Source organism: Diorhabda sublineata, chromosome 2 (assembly GCF_026230105.1).
Source record: "Diorhabda sublineata isolate icDioSubl1.1 chromosome 2, icDioSubl1.1, whole genome shotgun sequence".
Taxonomy (NCBI): Eukaryota; Metazoa; Arthropoda; class Insecta; order Coleoptera; family Chrysomelidae; genus Diorhabda; species Diorhabda sublineata.
Window position 1 is genome coordinate 38,129,349 of NC_079475.1, and position 21,890 is coordinate 38,151,238.

Below are 21,890 nucleotides of genomic sequence, written 5' to 3' on the forward strand. Positions count from 1 at the left end.
GAAACGCGTGTCAGACAGTGTAATTGTGAGTGGAATGTACCCCTTTTAAATTAAATTAATCAGTTTGACAGTTGACATTCTATAATAAATTAATACAAATTTTATTAATGTAACTGTTTTAAAATGTTTGATTTTGGAGATACCGTAGCTTTATTATTAGGATTATTTATAAGTGTCATAATAATTTTAGCATGCTTAGGTGCATATGCAAGAAAAAAAGCATATTTGGAACCACTTTGAAGGTATAGTTATCACGATCTTCACTGATAAGAACTCAGTCGTAATTTTTTCGATATTAATGACTAATTTCAAATGCTTTTTTCGTATGTATTTATTCTTAAATTTAATCTCATTTGTTACAGATTTGGAGGTGATTCGAAATAAAAATAGGATTAAGTATATTAATATTTTTGTATCTATTGTAATATGACAAAATAAAAAAAGAACAAAAAAACATATATTAGTATTTTTCAAAAAAAACTTTCACGAAAGTAAATAAAGTGCAAGTTCAATAATTAAGCGATTAATTGTTGAATTTTTTCAATAAGGAAAGAATTGTATTCTTCATAATTGACAGGATCCACTTTTATGCATACTGTTTTCAAACGAGCTTCATCCTAAAATAAAAACTTATATTATGGAAATAATGTTACAGTTTGATACTACATACATTATAAGTCTCAATTTTTGCCCTACATTTCAATAAGTATTCTTTGAAATGAGCTCTATCAACAATATTGGCAACTTCTTCTTTGTTATGTTCCAATGCTTGTCCAACTTCCTCTGCTGTCATGCCTAGGATTTTTTCAACTTCTGAACTAAACATGCTAACCCATTGATTACCAGTGTGATCACCAACATTCATCTGAAAATTAAATATTTCAATTTTTAATATAGTGTACATATTGTAGCTGAGAGTTGCCCTGATCACTCTAATTTGGCATTGAAGTCGCAAAATCCATTTCAAGTTCCCAGATGTCTTATTAGACACGATTGTCGGTTTGGGAATAAAAATCTAGCACGTTTAAAACGACCGGATTATTTCCGACCATAATCGGTCCGAAAACGCAACAGCACAAAAAATATCATAAATTAGAACTTATTCAAAACGTTAAAAGTAATTTTAACACTTTTAAAGCAGTAGTTAGTAGCGAATTTCAGGAATAACTATACCATTTCAAAACATTTCAACCCTTATGATTATGCATCAAAGGCACCAAATAAACCAGCGCCTCGAGTGACAAATTAAAATTGGATAAAATTCTAGTAGTACAACCAATAAACCTCCAACCCATGCTACCTTACAAATGCAAAGTAGTATGTAGAGTTGGATTATTATTAAGTTTGGAATTTCTAGAACTAGTTTCAACAGCTTGTATTCTAATTTCAGAGTTGTAATAAATTCCAATATCTGCAGACTTCAAGAAGGTTAGATATTGTCCCCAACATGTTTCCTGTCATCCAATGAGCTCTTTTAATTTCCCACTTCTTTAGAAACTTTTTTATTGAGTATTATCAAACGTTTGTCGAGATAAAGATTACAATGTTAAACTAACTGGTAGAATCTTTTATCTGTTCATACTTACACTCGCCAGAAGTCGATATTTGAAATTTGGGAATTCTCTGTTACATTTCTCACACCTGTACATACTATTTTCCAAATCAATAATTTTTTTGTTGCATTCTGCCGTTGGACAAGCTTTGTAGATAATATTTTCAGCTTTTACAAGTAGAATGGTAGCTTTAGCTTGATAATAATCACCTAAAAAAATACGTCAAAATAATTTAGAACATTTATTTATTTATAGTAAACATACCCTTATCTGAACTACCCAATTTCTGATCTTTAACTTCCTTAAATGTCATCCAATTGGTGGAGAAATTGCCAGATCCAGATCTAGCACTTAAATTTTTAATTTGGACGTTTTGTCCTTCACTATCATACCAACCTCTCATTCTATAACATTCCTTCATTTCAGGATTTATTTTCAGTGTACTACTTGAAAGCATACTCAGATTCTTTCCACCTCCAAACTCACTAACTCTAGCTCCTTTTATAACTACAACTGGGTTGTTTGTTCCATCAAAGTTTTCTGCATCTGTACCCCATAGTGTAAAATTGATCTGAAAATTATTAAATATATAGAAAATTAGATAAGATGAAAAGTCAATATTAACTATATAAGAAAACGTTCATACATTACAATGTCTTAATTCTCTAAAAGAACATAAATAAATAAACTCACAGCAGTTTGAGATTGATCAACCAGGACCACCTCTTTCTTTTTCAACTCTTTACCAGTAGATCTGGCTTGGAAAGTTTGTAATTCTCCCACATTTTTCACTACACCAATAACATCTGAAAAAAGTGTTGGATAACATTATGTGGAACATAGACAGGAGGTTTCATTGATTTAAAACGCTAGTTCTATAGTTGCCTTGATGAAGTCTACTTGTAACCACAGCAAATATATTACAGACCATAAGAATATTGGTGAAAAATATTTAACCAACTAAATTCCAATCTACCTATATAATATTTAACTAGAGTCACGTTAAACTACAATTAATTTGCCACAAATTTAATTTGAAAAAGCTAAATCTTTCTGCCATATTAGATTGAAAAGAAAATAGATAATGAAAAATAAATTCTAAAAACAATAAAGTCTATTATTTTCTACTCAATTTGATACAATTGATGGCTATCTATGTCCATAATTATTTGGTTTTAAATATCCCCAAAGAAATAAATCTATTGTAAAAAGTATTTATCCTTTTAAACTTCTCATTATTGTATTGTTAAATAGGAAGAAAAATCTGTTGAAATAATTTGATTTGTAACAAATCAAGTTGTAAAACATTATAGAAATCAGAAACAAAAAATTGAGGAAAAAATAATGATTTAAATTTAGAATATTCTTACCCACTAAAGTATTTGTTTCCTTTTCTGATATTTTGTCAATAGAAACAAATTCATATTGTGTTGTAGGAATTGCATCATTACTATCAAAACACTCTTGTATGGAACTATCGGCAGTTAAAGTCATTTCATACTCATTTTTCAATGTACTGAATTGTTTATTAGCTGGTTTCAGTTGGCATTTAGTGATATAGTAAACTTTATCGACCTGAAATAGATACATAAATGAATGTTGTTTTTTAAAATTTACTAATTTATCACCTGTAAATAATCATAAAACTTATCCACTAAGTCTCTAAATGCAGTGACACGTATCTCTCCAGTTTCATCTATTAGATCAAAACTGAACAGTTTTCCTTCCCCTCTAGAATTGGACCAAGTTCTAATAGCAGATTTATTTGTAACCCTTGCTTTTATAACCCACCTGCAAATATTTCATTATTAGCCCTATTATAAATCAAAACTTTCAACAACCTATTAATGTTTCATTGTAAGCCCTTACAGTAAATGCAAAGTTTCAACAACCTGCAAATATTTTGTTATAAGCCCTACAGTAAATGCAAACTTTCAACAGCCTGAAAATATTTCATTAAAAGACCTTATGGCAAATACAAACTTCCAACAAGCTGCAAATATTTCATTATAAGTGCTTACAGTAAATGCAAACTTCCAACATTATGAGCCATTACAGTAAATACAAATTTTCAACAAACTTACTTATTTTGGTATGGGGTAAGACAGGATATAGGATGTATCATAGAGGAAGATAAATTTGTATCACTTGTGGTGGTTTCCATTGCAGATCCATTTTTTATATTAGTTGGTTTAAAAGTTGAGGTCGAAGATGTTCCATTTGTTGTTGCAGTCCCTTTTGTATCAGCATCAGAGAAAGGAATAGGAGAGCCAATTTTTTGTCCAACTGTAGATCCAGGTTCGATAACAGTCATTTCAAGAATTAATAACACACGACTAAAATATTAAAGTATCTGGAATTGTGCAGACATTTTATAAAATAGTCAAACTTACGCATCTCCTTTTCCTGCATTGCTGACAACGCTAGTAATGTATTTATCAATTTGTACCACACTGAAATTTTCAACGCCGTTAGGACCAATTTTTTCATTCATTTGGGCTGTTAACATTGCAAAAGAAATGGTGTATTTTCCATCTGATAATAAAATTCGTATTCTTTCTTTATCGCCTGATCCAGCGTTGATCCTTTTACTACCCAGAATTTGCATAATCGGTTTAGGGTATTCGCCTCCGGACATGATGGTCTAAAAGTTGATAAGTATGTACAACGCATTATTTCATATAAAAATATACTAACCTTGAGACACCCTTCCGACATGTTATATTGGGCAGGTGAGGGCATCTTGGAAGTTAATCAAATGCGTTAATATTATTATAAATGCCTTTTTATTAAAACTATACTAACTACAAAGACAAATATAAATTGAGGAAACTTTGTTTAATTGCCGCCAAGATTGACAAGTAAATCTTCATTTTTATTATACAAAAAATAGAATCTTCTTCTTTTTTGAAATCTGATTCAAATTTACTCTAACCTTAAAAATTATGGAATTATATATAAAAGAGGAAAATCATCGACCTATTAAAGTAACCTAACCTTTGATAAGTCGATGACAAAAATGCGATTGACGTTTCATAGACGATTTTGTATATATTAGTGTCAGCTAACATAATTTTACAAATAACAGTAAAAATTAACGAAATGCTAAAACTAATAAAGGAAATATCGTCAAATGTGGTAAGATTTCAATATATATACTAGAGGAATTGTAAAATTAATTATATTTTTAATTATGTAATTTACACATAACCTCAAATTACATTGTAGGGTAAATCCTTTAGCAAAAGAGGCCTGCAAACTAGTTCAATAGTTCAACATGATAACTTATTCGTACATAGAGATACTCCCGAAAATAATCCAGATATCGTATTTGAATTTACTCCAGAAAATAAAAAGGTAATAAATTGATTTTGTCTTTATATATAAAAAATTGGGTAATTTTAGAGAGCTGAAGCCATTTTAGCTATATATCCAGAAGGTCATAAAAGAGCAGCTATGATACCTTTACTTGATTTAGCTCAAAGGCAATATGGTTGGTTACCAATTTCAGCAATGAACAAAGTAGCTGAAATATTAAACTTGCCCAAAATGAGAGTATATGAAGTTGCTACATTCTACACCATGTTTATGAGGTATGTGTTGTACTTGTGAATAAAATTATCTTTTTAGGTTGGTCAGTTTTTAGGAAACCTACTGGAAAATATCATGTTCAAATTTGTACTACCACCCCATGCTGGCTTAGAGGCTCAGATGAAATTCTAGAAGCCATTAAAAAAAACCTAAAATTAGAAGTTGGAGAGACGAGTAAAGATATGATGTGGACTTTATCAGAAGTCGAATGTTTAGGAGCATGTGTTAATGCACCTATGGTCCAAATTAATGATGATTATTATGTGAGATCCGTTATTTTATATTTAATAAAAATAATCATCAAATTTATACTTTTCAGGAGGATTTAACTGTACAAAGTACAAATGAAATTTTAGATGAATTGAAAAGTGGAGGAAAGCCTGCCCCTGGACCAAGGTGAGATATATTATCAAAATTTTATCACTTTCCTGTATGTTAAATACAATTAAACTTATTTAATATTTTAGAAGTGGTAGATTTGCTGCTGAACCAATTGGTGAACCAACTTCTTTGAAATGTGAACCACCAGGTCCTGGATTTGGAGTGAGAAGCGATTTGTAAATTTAGTTACTTAAAATTAGTTTTGATTTCAAACTGATATTTGTACCACTTATACAAAAGCCCTAATAGTCCTTTAACATAAAGAATGCAATTTTCCTCACAGAATCCAAACATTAAATTGCACATTTTTTTATTTTATCCTAGGTGTTGGAAATTGCGTTAATTTACAAAGAATATAGTATATTGTAAAATGAAAATAAAAAATATCACAAAATAAGTTTTCCTTTCTAGTTTTTGAAAAATATTTTATTGAATTGAAGAGATATCACAGTCGAACCTTGTCAAGTCAAAATCAGTAAATTGAAAAAAAAAATTCTATTCCTTAACCCTCAAATATTTGGTTAGGTCCAATTATTTCGACTTTGTGTAACTCAAATTTTGAAAATCAGACTCTAAATTTAGTAAAACATAATTACCAGTAAACACGTCATCATAAAAAAAGTTGAAATATTTTCAAGATTTCATGATGATTCAGTCTTTAGTTTGATAAAAAAAAATGAAAGGAGACCTAAAATCAAGGTAAATAATTAGGAAATATAAACAAAAATGTCTAGGAAGTAGAAAGTAAGACAACTATCCTGATATAGAATTTTTAATCATCTGGTACAGTGTTCAAAAATTTTAAACTGATTCGAAGGCTGTGGTACAAACAACTTCTGAAGAAGCTCTTGAAAGTGATATGGAAGTAGATTGTAAAACTGAAACATGTAGAAGTTTAATTTGAAGATTATGTGACATGTGATGAAGGAATAACTACTACTGGAACATTAACCAACGCTCAAACACTACTGAACATTGGTTTTCCTAGATGTTAGCTAAGCCTTCGATAAGGTCTGGCATAGGGGGTTAATCTACAAAATTAAAAAACAAATTCCAACCACCTACTTAAGCGACAAATAAGTAAGAACAAGAATGAATGAAAGCATTTCCAACAACTTCCCAATACTTGTGGAATGAACATAACCTTAAGAAGCAAAAACAAATTGACTTAGAATGAAAGATTTGTACTGGTTACTAGGAGAAAAATCAAAACTGGGACTGGAAAACAAATCATTTAAAGCCAATTTGGACGTATGGTAGACAGTTATGGGGTTGTACCATCAAATTTAATACAAATATTATCTAAAAAAACTAATCCCGAATTCTATGTCTGATAAACATGCTCCATAGTATGTCCTACATACAAGAAACAATCGGATATTAAGAGTACTAAATACTGCAACAAATTAGAACTGCACCTCAATCTCTTACTCCAACCACTCTCGGAACCCCAACAGGATAGAAGACTCTAAAGAAACTAGTCCGACATTCGAGATGCTACTGAATTTTAATTAAAAAAATTGGACTTAATAATACTGGGTGAGTAAAAGTGAAACAACTCCTATTTTTTAATGTTTTATTAAAAGCACAATGTATGGCAGGATAAGTTATAATATGCAGCGTAAAATAAGCAAACAAATGTAAAATACACTATAATTCATTGATATGAAATATGTATCCACTCCCGTTGACTAATTTAATATTACGTACGCAAACACCAACTTCATTTATATTCTCATTAATATTATTACTATTACTAAAGTTTTAAAATCCTTTCAGGCTTAAAACTTGGTTAATATGACAAAAAGTTCACCTATCAAACTCCCAAAATACCATTTACCATTAATAAGTTTATTTCTAATCAAGACTGTAACTAAAGAAAATTATAAATTTTTTTCTAATTTTCACTTCAATATTATTTTATGTTTCGAATGCCATCTAAAAGTATATTTGCCAAGAGTTTTCAGAAAATCTAAAATAGATGCCAGTTCAGTTACTAAATAAAATTAAAAATATTTCACGCTAATATGGTGGAAATAAAATTAAAACAACCTGTGGTACATTTGAACTACTACTGACTTGATATAATAACATATGTTTCTCTATTTATTCAATTGAAGATTAAATTTATTGGAAACTATTACAAATTATAAAACAGTATTTTGGGTATAAGCTAAATATATTCAAACAAAGAAAATTATGTATTTTCACTAGAAATCTGTTTTTATAAATGTACGAAATTGCTTATATTATTATTATTATAAATATCATTTAATCTAATATAATTTACTACTAACAAATTTTATTTACATAAATTATTAACTTATAAAGAATGGGACAGTTCTAGATTTAAAAGGGATAGTCACAAAAAAGTATTGCACTATTGAAGGAATTTTCTTAATTATTAACAAATAAAATAAAAAGGAACTACAATTATGTCAGTTTACTCTAATTTGATGAAAAGCTTATAAAATATCAATAATGACTTTCAAAACTAGTCTACTTAAAATTAAAAAAAAATTAATCTTAGAGACGGCCTGCAAAAAATACTGATCGAAAATTAAAATAACATATAAAATTTGTTAGATGTAAATATAACTTGTGAAATAATACCAATAATTCCAAGTTTAACCTTTGTTTTCAATAATAACAGTGGTAAGGGTGTTGGTGATAGGGTTGACCTTAGTTCTGAATTGTTCAGGAATTGGAATTTCAGTATAATCACCATCTCCCTTTGGTATTAAAACGTTCATTTCTGATGACTTTGAACTGATTATGTCCACATCTAATGATTCAGGACTCAAGTAAATCTGGCAACCATCAGTCTTATCGATAGATATAGTAGGAACTTTCCCAAGTACCTGAGATACAAGCAAGATTTAGTGTAACATGAATGGAATCAAATGAAAGTTAATATTTTTACCTGCATTTGAACTGACTGGCAATTGATGAATTCCATGGAAGAAACGAGGGTATCGAAAACCACTGAAGTTTTTTTGCAAGAATCCAATGTAATGGAATTGATTTTGCCTTTAACTTGTACAGTGGAATTTTCACATTTGAATAGATAGACTACATTATTCATCTCTGCATTTTCAACAAGAAGATTGTGATTACCTTTCTGATATTCAATCATCCACTTTTTACCATCTTGAACAAAACTTGGAGGCTTATCGATCTGAAACTCTTTTTATTTTTATACATTTTTACAAAATAAAAAATTAACTTACAGGTTTCACGGAAGATACACTTGTAGGCTGCGCAGTAGGCTTGAAAGGCGCTGGTCCTTGTCTAAGAGTAGGATTTTTGTGGGTCTGCATATCTGAAGTGACTTTTTTCAAACCCTTGGTAATATCTTGCCCTTTGTTGATTTCGGCAAAGAGAGCTGAACGATCTGCGTCTCCAGCGCCTCCCATAATGTCTACATCAAGTACTGGTGGTGGTGGAGGACAACTTGGAGGAGGTGGTGGAGGAACTCCGCCTTTTGGAGCTGTAGCTTTGCCTGAAAAAAGAAATTACTCATAGAAATATGGAATTTCCCAGAAATTTTTGTATAATTACTTATGATGTTTGAATTATTTAATAGTTATTTAAGATATAAAATTATTTCCTAACTGCTGACACATTAATTATGTACAGATAATTTATCAACATCTGTAGATTTTACAAACATTAGTCATAAAATATATTATGTAGAAAATTAAAAACAAAATTAGTCAGCAACATCAATACATAAAACATTGGCATACCAGGGCAAATGCTGTGAATCATTTGTGATATTTTATTATAATTATAATTAAAAAAAATTATAGTAACTTTAAAATACGCATTACAACAATTTATTCCCTTCTATCACATTTTTATAGAAAAAAAGTAGCTAATTGTGATAATTGTCACTTAATTTATTGTCCTTTTTTTTATAATTTTGCATATAATAAAATCTTACAATCTTTGATGCAAAATTATAAAAAAAGGACATTTAGGGACCTAAAATATAAAAGAGGCTAAAAGCACTGTATTATGTATAAAATGCAACTTTATTTACTTATCTAATACATTGCATTATATGTGAGCTTTAAATACAAGATTTTGGAAAACATTCAAATACAATATCACTTAGTTTTACTTGGTAGATATCCAAGATTATTACTTGGATTTTTTAAGTGAGATTAGTGGCTATGACATACAAAGTAGTAAATAATCCCAAACATTTTAAAAGTATAGTATATTTATTTATCAATGTATTCTCAATTTTTGACTCAGTTCAGAAACTATAACCCTTACATATTTACTGAAAGCCATTTATGAATTAACCATTAATTAATATACCCACTTTAACAACCGTAACTTGATTATAAAGGAAACACTAGATAAAATCACTTCATAAGCTTTTAACATTTAATTTATTTCTAATAAGTAATTATTTAGAAATTCTGTAAACAATTACTTTTGGAAGAGAAGCGGTAGTCCACTTATTAATTGACATTATGAAAAAGTGATATAAAGTACTTTTATAACAACCAATTATATACAGTTAATTGTATTTAAACAAAAATTTTTGGAGCACAACCAACAATCTTGCCTGACAAAATAATGTAAGCTACTAAATTGAAATTACAAAATTATATACTTTTAACCTATATACAGCAATGGAAAACAGAGGAAATTTTCTTAAAAAATTTTTATGACAAAATGATCATTGAAACTAAAATATTTGAAAGATAAAATACGAAAGGCAATGAAAAGCTGCCTTTGTCCCCGATTCATATTTAATCAAGAGAATAGCTTCATCAGATACCTTGTGCACAAAAAATGAACCATAGGTTAAATTAAAATGCAGAAAATACCAGTTGTAACCACAAATTTTAGAAGTAAATACCTTTTACATTAAAAATTCAACAGATGTGTTTGAATTTATATGGATTCACCTTGTTGATTCTGAACCTTAGAACAGTACCATATAATTATTTATAAAAGAAATTATTATTAAGCAAATTATGTAATGCTCTAAGAGATTTCCAAAAATAATGATTACTTAATTTTTTTTCAATTTATCTTTTTAATCTCAATTGGACAATAATAGCATTTCCAAGCAGTTAATTTCTACTTAAAAAGATTTGTTTCTTACCTGACCATACTAATCCAGTTGTATGATATTGTTTAACAAATGCCTGAAGGTCACCAAGAGTCTGAATCCAAGCTTTAACCCAATCAAAGTGTTTCTTATCTTTTTCTTTCCAGTCTTTCAATACCCTATTGGTGTAGAACTGACCAGCATCATTCATTTCTTTTACATAAGGAAAAGGAGCAGGACTTACTGTAACCCATCCCAATGCAGGAATACTTTCACTAATAGCTGATAAATGGTTAAAATATTGTGAAGTGCGGTGTTTTTCTCGGTAATCCTGGATCAGTCGAATATTTTCACTAGTAGGTTGCAAGAGGTTGATCAAGTCATTGGAAGAAGGTTGGGCGCATTGGCTTGCTAATTGTAGAAATTGGAATTGGGCATTGAAGGCATTTTTAACCAAATTTGAATGTTCTGCAACATCTCCACCAATTTGGGCGGATATTTGTAGATACTGAGCTAACGGTCCGTTTATAATATCACTAAAACCCAGTACACTCATTTTGATCAAATATAACTACTAAATGTTAGTTGGATACAAAATTTCCAATCTTCTAGAAACACTCTGATCTATTTTTATATATTTTTACAAAAATTTCCGAATTTTGCCGACGAATGATTCAATGTGGGATGACTAATAAATTACTTTTTTATATCGATGTTGACGTTTCAAGATTGTTTAACACTTTTGAGGTTAACGAGCTTTGTTTGAAATTTTAATGTTGGTCCCACTTATTTTTTGACATTCATAATCGAGTGAGCGCCATCTATTTTAAGATGACAAAGTTACTTTTAAATTTTTCTTTCGAAATTTTTACATTTACATACAAATCGTAATTAGATGATTGTTTCCATCGTATTTTTTAATAGAGAATATTTAAATATTTGTAGATTCGTATAAGTAATCCAGAGGAGAAAAAAGTTTGTGCTACCGTGATTTGAACGTTTATTATTGACAAATTTAGTCAGATAAATGTTTTACAAAAAGAGTATGTAATAATATTTTCATGTTAATATATGAAGTTCAGTATATATAAAAATATAATTTCCTTTAAAGTTATAAAAATATATAATAATCATAGTTTATGTATGTTTATATTTATAAGGTGACATGACATATGTCAATTACCAAGCTAGATGCTTCAGTTATGGTGGTACTGATAGTTAGCATTTAGTAGTAAAATTAACTGGGTTGTAAAAGTGTGTAATGCTACAAATTTTAAGTTTTAATTTTAAATTATAAATATGGTTAAGCGAAAAAATACAGCTTTAATAGATAGTGATTCGAGTAATGATTCCGAAAGTGACTTGGATTCGGTAAGAATATTTTGAATATTCAAAACGTAAAAAAATAACCCATGCTCTATAACGTTTCTAAAATTGTAAGTAAAAAGTATCCAGTAGGCTATCACTTTTAAGACGTCAGTTGAATTACGACTTAACACTTTTTTGTAATGCATGCAGGTTTTGTAAATGTTCGTTATATCAACGGTCCTGAAAATGTTATTAGGTATATGTTTTGTAGGAATTTTTAAAACTTGCCAAAAACAAAAAGAAAAAGTCCCCGGCTGCTCATTCATCTGGATCTGATTCAGAATCGGATAGTTCGTTGAAAAATGCAAAGAAAAAAGCAAGAAAAGATTCTTCATCAGAATCAGAGGCTGAGGAGGAAGAAACTAAGAAACAAGAAGAAGCAGAAAAGTCGGAACCTGAAGAAGGTGAAGTATCAGATTCTTCCAGCTCTGAGGAAGAATTTAATGATGGCTATGATGATCAATTAATGGGAGATGAAGAAGATAGAGCCAGATTAGCAGCTTTAACTGAGAAAGAGCGTGAAACAGAGATTTTTAAAAGGATAGAACAAAGGGAAATGATGAAGACGAGGTGAGTTTTTAGTCAGTTATATATTGTAATGGACATTTTCTAATATTTTTCTCATTATATTACTGATAATTATTGTTGGTTTCTGTTTTATAAAATGATATAAATAACAATCCCTTCTCAAATCATGAGTATCTGTATATCCGCATACTTCTAGGTTTGAGATTGAGAAGAAATTAAGACAAGCAAAAAAGGCTGAACGTGCCAGAGACAAGCCATCAAAACCTAAAGAAAAAGATAGAGATAAAGAATTTGTAAGTAAGTTACAGAATGATTTTAGCACAATTGACCACAAAGAAAGAAGCAAAGAGAGAAAGAAAAATATAGAAGAGAATAGGGGTAAAGCTGAAAATAAGAGAGTAAATGCCATGGCAGAATTAAAGGCTAGAAGAGAAGGAAAGATAAAAAGAGAGGAAGCCGAAGAAGAGAGGAAAAAGAAAGAGGAACAAAAAAAGAAGGACGAAGAAGAAGAAATAATGAGTAAGAAAAATGAAACAAAATTAAAAGCTTCAGATATTTACTCTGACGATAGCGACTCAGGCGATGGAGGTAAATTAAAAATATCCTATTTGCTTAATTTTCTATTAATGTGTCTCATTTTTATCAGAAGCAGAACCTTCACCCACAGCCCAAAGACCAACTATAGCAGATTCAATTAGATCTAGGTCTCGATCTAGATCTAAATCGAGATCTTCATCAAGCTCAAGTTTCAGTGATAATGAAGAGGAAGAAGAAGAAAAGAAACAGGATTATTTGCCATCCAGAGTCGATCTTAATTACGTACGCTTATCTAGACACAAATTGGAAAGGTTTGTAGTGATCAAGTAAAACTGTATGTGTTAGTTAACTTATTTTTATATCTGACAGATTTGTCCACATGCCATTTTTTGATAGAATAGCAAAAGGTTGTTTTGTGAGAGTTGGTATTGGCCAACACAACAATGCACCTGTATACAGGGTAGCCGAAGTTATAGGAGTCTACGAAACTGCTAAAATATACAATTTGGGCAATACAAAAACTAATAAGGTTTGTTTCTTAAATTCTGATATTTCAATTATTTCTCTTGAATTTGCAATAAATGATGATAAGTTTTATATACATAGAGATTGTTTCTTCTAAATTGAAATTCTTTTATTTGCTCATAGGGTTTAAAGGTAAGGCATGGTACTCAAGAAAGAGTGTTTAGGTTAGAATTTATATCGAATCAGGAATTTACTGAACACGAATATCAGAAATGGTTAGATGCAACTAGAATAGCAGGAAATGAAATGCCTTCTAAAAGTAAAATGGAACAAAAACAAATGGATATTAAGGAAGCAATTAGTTACGAATTTAATGAAAAGGACGTAGAAAGAATAGTAAGTATATGTGATCTGTAAACCCTTCTATCACTTAATGGTGTAGGTTAATAATGGTTGTTTGTGCAAATGTCTTCCATTCATTCCTTTTTTTGAGCTACGTCGTCTGTTTCTTTCCAGTGTCTACTTTCTAATTTATATCTAGATCAGGGTACATAAAAAAGATTGACTTGGAAGGCCAAATATTAATTGATTCTTTTCTTCTTATTTATCTATATTGAAACTTAAGAAGCTTAATGAAAATCCCAATTTAGGTCTAAATGAATATGCTGCAATCCCAAGATTTTCTAGGTTTGTCTCTCTTTTTTTGTTTTTTTTTTCTAATTTTCAGTTTCCATATTCCAGCTCCATATCTTGTCATTTCCTTAGTCCTTTTAAGTTGTCCATTAATGTGACAGTGTCCGATAGGACTCCTGTTGATATTCATAGGTTGCTTTTCAGAATTGCTTCTATTGCAGCTGTTGAGCATGATTTCATTTATGGTACCATTGGTGATATTTATATATACAGCAACAATCAATTACATTTACTAAAAGTAAATTAAAACTAAAAGTTTACCTCTGACGATGATAACTTTGTCGATCAGTGTAAATTGTGAGTGTTCTATAATTACATTATTCTTGCTTATATATTTTGACCCTTTGATAGTGAATTGAGTATTTTTGTTGTTTAGATTCAAGAAAAATCTCGTTTCAAAGCGAATCCTTACAATTATGCAATGAAAAAAACACAACTAATGAAAGAAAGAGACGGCGCTATGAGTAGAGGAGACGAAGATCTGGCAAGGGAGCTGGCTCAAAAATTGGCTGCTTTGGAAGAGAGAGCATCAGAATTGGACAAATTACGTACTTCAACAATTTCCAGTATTTCATATATTAATGATAGGAATCGAAAAAAGAACGTAGAGGAAGCGGAGAAAGCAATTATGGCCGAAGTTCGAGCAAATAAAGGAAAGAAGGTAGAAATAAATTTGATTACATGACAGAGTTTCCATATGTAATTATTTTATTGTTATAGATTGAAGATCCATTTACCAGACGATCGACAAAACCTAGGATGAACTTTAAATCGGGTGAAAAAGAGGCGCGGGACTTAAAAGAAGCAGAAATGGAGAAAAAACTGTCTGATCTGAAAACAAATGAGGTGAAAGCCGTTGTAGAGACAAAGAAATCTGTCCACGTGGCCCAAGTATCTCAGGACGATTTGTTCTCTGCTCATGATTTTGATATTAAAATTGATCTTGAAGTTCCTCTTGCAGGTAAATTATTACTAATAAAATAACTTGCAAGTTATTGTTTATTGATTTTTTAGCTACTCCAGTAAATGTGGTGCCTAAGGCGGTAACAAAAGATTTGGCTCCCAAAAGAAGTCTGAATCTTCAAGATTATAAAAAGAAAAGGGGCCTTATTTAGTATTTATGTAAACTCCTCGCATCGAACTTGTTTAAAAAGAACCTGACTAGCTACCATAGAACGAATCAAAAAGGTATTAAATTTTTTGTCACAACTCGTGATTCATAATTTTAAATATTTATTATGATTTTTTGTCATCTAGCAAACTTTTTTGTTTCTTTATAATATACATATGTAAGATTTGTACATAGTAGATATGATGTATGTGAAATATTAAATGTACGTTTTTTAATTATTGTTTTCTTTTCTGTATTCGTTTACCTGCTTTTTGCTAAGCAAACATGCTTCATTAAATACATTTTTTATGTAATGAAGAATTCTTAAACTAATTTATTTAAAAAAATGCTGCATACAATCGAAATTGTATTAATTGCGTAAAGAATTATTGAAATATAAAGTTTACTTAATAAAAAATTTATTACAAAAAACAGTTTCATAATTTTCAATAACCATGTTATTATTTATGTCCTGTTTTCCCTCGTCCTCAATTTCCTATTGAGGAAATATCTCTTCTTTTGTACCGGGAGTCTCAATGTGTCTTCCATCCTCAGTTTGCCTTTACTTTTGGATTTCTCTTGTTTCTTTCTTAGAGTAGATCTTGATGTTTCCTATTTCTAATCAGTTTTCTTTTATTGTCCTCTGTTTTCTCTTATTTTTGCATTTATTTTGCTCTTACTCATGCTGGATCTTGATATATCCTTCTTGTCCCTAGTTTTTCTTTTGCTCTTTTTTATCCTTTTCCCCAGTTTACTATAACTTTTGGATTTCTCTTGATTGTTTCTTAGTCTGGGTCTTAATATTTCCTGCTTCTCATCAGTTTTCTTTTATTTGCAATTCTCTTGCTTCTTTCTTAGCCTGAGTCTTATAAATCCTTCTTGTCCTCTGTTTTCTATTGCTTCTTTCTTAGACTAGATCTTGACGTTTCTTGCTTGCATAATCCAATAGTAATCTTCTAAAAGCTCATGAATATGTGGGTGGATATTATGATGGTCAACTGTGGGTCATCAGAACTCCATGATCATTTTAATGAAGTATTTATCCAACTCAATTGTAAATCGACAATTTATTTTGAAAAAATAATAAATTCCCGATTCTTTACTGTCTATGTGCCAAACTGGTTCAATAGGTATGTAAAACTGAAAAATATCTAATAAACTCAATTAGTATGGAAGTAAAATAATGAATAATTAGTTCTTGTCATGTAGATGAAATAATTAAACAATCATGAAGGAATTTATTGTCTTACAATAAATACGTAAAAATAAACTTCATTCATTCTTACTTGTGGATTCTTGAAATACGCTGCATGATGAAAGTTAGTATCACCGTATGAACAAAAAGTTATTGTTTTTTTTTTTAAATTATACTGTCATATCTAAATGTTCTTAAATTTGGTTTTGATTGTCCTTATTATACATATATCATTTGAGGTTAGTTTCATAAGGTAGTAAATAACTTTTTCAATACGACACATTATTTTTGTTATTTTTCAATACTACTTGACGTTCCTATAATCACTCTCTTATTATATGCAAAATTTTCTGGTATTTTATAAACGATTTTGTTTTTTATTATGTTTTTCTTGGAGTTTGTTCGAAAAGATAATCAAATTTTATAACCGAAGCTTTATTCGCGAGTCAATTTAGAATCGATTCCGAATTAGTTAGGATCGCTATAATGCGCATGCTTCATTACAAGTCCATTCGTATTTTAGCGCGAACTTTTGCCGTCAAAAGTTCTGGGAGCACAAAACTAAAAATTCAGAACTGGTCAACCTGTATATGAACCTTGAACAACAATTTTGAAAGTGCGCACACGTTAGGTACCTAATTTAGGAATCAGACCTTAAAAACAAAGCTATTGTCCAATAGATGACAGTGTAAAATTCAAGCCGACCAACCTCTTAATTATAAAATATCTTCAACCATTAAAATTGCTTAAAAATTTTTTTTCTAACAAAAAATTAAATTTAAACTTATTTTAAATAGAGTGACATTTTTTATTGACGTCTAAGTTAACCTTGTACTTAATGTGTGTCTTTGAACTTTCATTAAACATGACTCATTGGCATTTCATTCTTTTTATCTATAAAAAATAAATTGTCATTGGCCTTGAATAATTAAAATATATAATTCCATATATAGTAAACTCTATTAGAATCAACATAAATAGTAATTGTAAACTGTATTTTATCTTGTTACTATTGAGTTGTATTTAATTTTTTCTACGGAAAACGGACGTAGTTGTAGAAAACCCTTTCTATTCGTCCCTTTGAAGAAATCAATGAATTTGGAGGGCGGGGCGCCAGCTTTTCAAGTGGTGGCAGCCATTTTGCATTCACTCCTCTCTTTACCTTTTATGGGCATTTAAGCGAATCCAGCTTTTACATTGGTTGAAATTCGCAAGATCATATCTGAGACCCTTAATTATTTTTTTTCACTTACTATCGCGACAGTAACGGTTATCTAAGTACCAATTTGAAATATATAAAAACAGGTTAACCGTTTTATAATAAAACTAGTCGCGACAAAATTTTAAAACATAAATATATAATAAAAATTTAAACTTATAGTTGTATTCAAAACTCGCGCAGCATATAGACAGCGAAAAGTAGTTCAACTTTCTATTTAGAATAATTCGAAAGTTTATGACTTGTTAATGACGGTACTAACGAAAACTCATATTTCTGATCATTTGAAACTTGAATTCAATTTCAGGAATTACAGTGGATTCTGTAAATAAGTATTAGTAAATCTTATATTCGCGTATTATTATTCAGCTTGCGCAAGCGTATCAAAAACTGCCGGTAGGACAACGTCCCCAACCGATCTACAAAGACAGGCAGTACGTTTAACTCAGTGAATCTGTTTGTTCAGTTTTTCTAATTGTACATTTTTTCGTATTAGGAAGTAAATATGGTAAGTGCTTTCAATAATTTATTAAGTGTATGGCGTGATTTGCTAGTAAAATTCTTGTCTTTTGTGAAAATTAACAAATTTATCTCTAGTAAGCCGGGCGGCCATATTTTATAGATTGGCATTAAATCTAGCCAAAATAGGATGCACATAACAGTTATAAACGATTTTTACTACTTCGTCAAATATTAAGTTCATGTTCAAACAAATTACTGTCAGTATTGTTAATGAATTTTTTTTCGGTTGATATTAGAACCTCGCCCAAAAAGAAAAAATATTTTTACAGCAAAAAAATTTAATTTATCATAAGGTATACACCTGTGGGGATGACTCACGAAATGGGTAGGTTCAAGGTTAAAACGAAAAGAAAAAATTTAATTTATTCGTATTTCTGTTGAAAAATGAAAATTTTACATAATGAGTCATGCATTTATATGGAGTGACATTCGATATCTTCCAGTATTTTTCAATGGGATTCGCCTTTATCGTTTTTTTATTATTTAAATATACGAAATTCACTCCTTTTATTATAAACGTGTGGTTTAATTATATCGCCTAAACCTATTTTTAAGTCATAGTTCTAAAAACAAAAATAGGTGTAGGTATTATGACTCCATATGTGGCGAAAAATGATTTATTTTTAAAAATTTTTAATGAATTCTAAATTTCGTAACTGTTCCTTTTAGTCAATGAAATTTGGAAGTTATTTAAATATTTGATTGTATGGCCTTTTGTTCTAACTAATCTCTTTTCTAAATGAAGCCAAATAAATTATTAGGAAATATAGAGAATAGTTACTTTATTAAAAAGGAAGTGAGAAATGAATCTAGTTTTTTTTAATCTATTACATGACTCTTTTTACTGAGGAACAATCAATCGCTATAAAAAAATAGTGAGATATTCCCCCACTAATAAATCATTGTGATATCTCTTTTAAGAAGTTTTCAGTTGATGACTAAACCAATTTCCTAATAACAGGCTATCCCCACAAATTATAGGAAGTCTTATCTTTTTGTCAAGGTTAGATGAATATGAATAAATAACTATATGTAATAATTTTTTGTACTTTTTCTCTACTTATCATTTTAAAAATTATTAGTTATTTATTTTCTGCAAACGGCAGGATGTATGATAGGGGATTGACATTTCTACTGATTCTATTCAAATTTGTTTTCAACAAAACTTTTACATAACTTTCTAAAGTATGAAATAAGTTTTACTTCAATAGTATATGTATCTCATTGATTTGTGTAATTCTTGTTTTAGGCATCAGGAGTAACTGTAGCAGATGCTTGCAAAAAGGTCCACGAAGAAATTAAAAGGGACAAAAAACACCGATATGCCATCTTCTACATTAAGGACGGCAAACAGATTGATGTGGAACGCATAGGGGAGCGAAATGAAGACTATGAAGACTTCTTGACTCATCTTCAGGCCGGAGGTTCTGGTGAATGTCGTTATGGACTTTTCGATTTTGAATATATGCATCAGTGCCAAGGTACATCTGAATCTACCAAGAAACAAAAATTATTCCTCATGTCATGGTGTCCAGACACTGCCTCAGTGAAAAAGAAGATGGTATATGCTAGGTGAGTTTAAAGTTCAATTTTTCTATAAAATAACTAGTTAATGCAATTAAAAATTCAATTTGATTTACACAAATTACTTTATTGACTTCTTGTTTGTTGTTTGATATAAGAGTTTTAGAATCAGAATATTCTCAAATAGTCAATTAAAATGATATAATATAAAATATCTTATAATTACAATACGGTGTTCTTGATATCTGGTCTATTTCAATAAATAAATGGTTTTTATACAGATTTTTGAGATTTTTTAGCTGAAACACCAAAAATCTATTACAAAAAAGTCTAGGCCAGTGTTTCTCAACCTTTTTTTTGCCATGCCCCGCCTAAAATTTCTATGCTCCTGTGTAACATAAATAATTTTCAAAATTAAAAAAAGAATTGTTCCATTGAGAAATTTAATTAATAGGTTTTAGGAAGAAATCAATATACAACAATTTTTATGGGCACTTATTTTTAATTAAATCATATTGAATGCTATAAAACAATACAGAAGTTGTGATGGGCTATTCAGGTCATTTAGCAAGATTCTAAAAGGTCTGGGGTCACTTGCAAAGCCTGGAGCCTGATATTTTGGTCTTGTCAAACCAAGTTATGTCTAATATTTTAATTTGCTACCAAAAATCAGCATTGCATTTATATTGTCTGGAATAAAAGAGAGTAAAACTCGTGTTGAGTCCCATTTTCGAATTGCCCCCCTTAATAATGAAATTGTCCCCCTTAGGGGCATAGGCCTCACCTTGGGAAACAGTGTGAAGCAGTAAAAAGAAACTGAAAAAAAATATTACATAACACAAGTTTTTCATGTGATGTATTACAAAAAATACTTAATCAAATGCAACATTGCACAATTCACACTATTTTTATCTTTCAACTATTTGATTTGTATTACAACTGATAATTTTGGAATATCAGTACAGATTAGAAATTGAAAAAAAATTGGCGCCGAATCAAAAGGTTTATTGCATATAATATTGGTTTCAAAGATACATATTTGTGGTTTTTGATGCCACAACACAACAGGTGTAATTTAAAGTTGGCATTAAGATGTGAGATTCATATGATGTATTTTATGATTCCATTTAATTTTTATGTCAGATTTAACAATCCAAAAAATCACTATACTAAATCTTCCTGACCATTATAAGGATAACATTCAAAATTATACACCCGTCATCATATAAACCCTCTTGCATAGATTAGACTCATTACATATATAATCCCTATTTATTTTGTTAATTTAATTCAATTCATTTGCAGATTTATTACATATACAATCCCTATTTATTTGCAGATTTTTATAACTTTATGTTAGACATTTAACAGTGAAGTTACCAAATGTTAATTAAGGTTGAATTTTTGATATATTAGGTGTGTTTATTAGTGTGTTAGAAATTGATAAAGAAGGCCTCATAGGTTATAATATTTTTCTTTATTTTATACACTGATTGGTTCTTATTAGGCTCAAAGGACCAGATCAATGATAGTAAACAGTGAATTTCACTAAAGGTTTTTAAGTTCCAAGTAAATAACAAAAAATTCTTTTTGCAAATTTGCCTTATTTTTTTTGCACCTTATGTTTGTCACCCTTCTACATACCATGATGACTGACAGGCTTCTTCCTCACAATTTATGATATAGATTTTATTTACTAATTTTTCGTTTTTGTTTCAGTTCCTTTGAATATCTTAAAAAAGCATTGGTAATACAAAAATCAATCCAAGCGACAGATTTGTCGGAGGCGAGTATGTCAGCAGTAGAAGATAAACTGCGATCCACTGATCGCCAGTAGCGCCTTTTTATTTTTGTTTTTTTTTTTGTATCTCTTCGACTGTCTACTCAACGCACCGACCTACCAGGTGTATTATTTATATAAGTATTTGAATATTTAATAAAGCTTCATTTATAAATTAAACGTGTTTTTATGTTTATCACTGCAGAATGATTTTCTAGAATTTTGGAGGTAACACTTCAACTTACTATGTTTCTATCTAATTTGGGATGGGACCTGGTATATATCAAGGTTTCTACTTTCTAATTGTGAAAATCACTTGAATGGATTTAATTAGCTCTATGTAGTCTGC

The 21,890-nt window shown here is 29.8% G+C and overlaps 5 protein-coding genes and 1 long non-coding RNA gene across 6 annotated transcripts; 4 read left to right on the forward strand and 2 right to left on the reverse strand.

The window, feature by feature from the left end:
• Positions 1-66: 66 nt before the first annotated feature.
• Positions 67-456, forward strand: LOC130440577 (uncharacterized). The gene is made up of 2 exons (XR_008909552.1): positions 67-242; positions 363-456. It is a non-coding gene; the product is annotated as an uncharacterized LOC130440577 (long non-coding RNA).
• LOC130440574 (replication protein A 70 kDa DNA-binding subunit) lies at positions 307-4,485 on the reverse strand. Its single transcript, XM_056773827.1, has 10 exons — positions 4,251-4,485; positions 3,947-4,197; positions 3,638-3,889; positions 3,182-3,344; positions 2,924-3,128; positions 2,247-2,359; positions 1,818-2,124; positions 1,587-1,762; positions 671-865; positions 307-617 (listed from the first exon to the last, which is right to left on the reverse strand). Exons 1-10 carry the CDS (start codon positions 4,293-4,295, stop codon positions 516-518), a joined length of 1,809 nt encoding a protein of 602 aa, XP_056629805.1. The 5' UTR covers positions 4,296-4,485; the 3' UTR covers positions 307-515.
• A 26-nt stretch (positions 4,486-4,511) lies between these two features.
• On the forward strand, positions 4,512-5,922 carry LOC130440576 (NADH dehydrogenase [ubiquinone] flavoprotein 2, mitochondrial). Its single transcript, XM_056773829.1, has 6 exons — positions 4,512-4,691; positions 4,782-4,910; positions 4,959-5,146; positions 5,200-5,407; positions 5,464-5,540; positions 5,612-5,922. Exons 1-6 carry the CDS (start codon positions 4,656-4,658, stop codon positions 5,703-5,705), a joined length of 732 nt encoding a protein of 243 aa, XP_056629807.1. The 5' UTR covers positions 4,512-4,655; the 3' UTR covers positions 5,706-5,922.
• A 1,165-nt stretch (positions 5,923-7,087) lies between these two features.
• LOC130440575 (adenylyl cyclase-associated protein 1) lies at positions 7,088-11,363 on the reverse strand. The gene is made up of 4 exons (XM_056773828.1): positions 10,654-11,363; positions 8,756-9,027; positions 8,449-8,703; positions 7,088-8,386 (listed from the first exon to the last, which is right to left on the reverse strand). Exons 1-4 carry the CDS (start codon positions 11,153-11,155, stop codon positions 8,153-8,155), a joined length of 1,263 nt encoding a protein of 420 aa, XP_056629806.1. The 5' UTR covers positions 11,156-11,363; the 3' UTR covers positions 7,088-8,152.
• Positions 11,364-11,500: 137 nt separating this feature from the next.
• LOC130453455 (RNA polymerase-associated protein Rtf1) lies at positions 11,501-15,537 on the forward strand. The gene is made up of 9 exons (XM_056793217.1): positions 11,501-11,970; positions 12,179-12,537; positions 12,692-13,083; positions 13,142-13,343; positions 13,402-13,561; positions 13,681-13,893; positions 14,567-14,851; positions 14,911-15,151; positions 15,205-15,537. Exons 1-9 carry the CDS (start codon positions 11,899-11,901, stop codon positions 15,303-15,305), a joined length of 2,025 nt encoding a protein of 674 aa, XP_056649195.1. The 5' UTR covers positions 11,501-11,898; the 3' UTR covers positions 15,306-15,537.
• Positions 15,538-17,743: 2,206 nt separating this feature from the next.
• LOC130452635 (cofilin/actin-depolymerizing factor homolog) lies at positions 17,744-21,721 on the forward strand. Its single transcript, XM_056791986.1, has 3 exons — positions 17,744-18,223; positions 19,487-19,809; positions 21,481-21,721. Exons 1-3 carry the CDS (start codon positions 18,221-18,223, stop codon positions 21,596-21,598), a joined length of 444 nt encoding a protein of 147 aa, XP_056647964.1. The 5' UTR covers positions 17,744-18,220; the 3' UTR covers positions 21,599-21,721.
• The last annotated feature ends 169 nt before the right edge of the window (positions 21,722-21,890 follow it).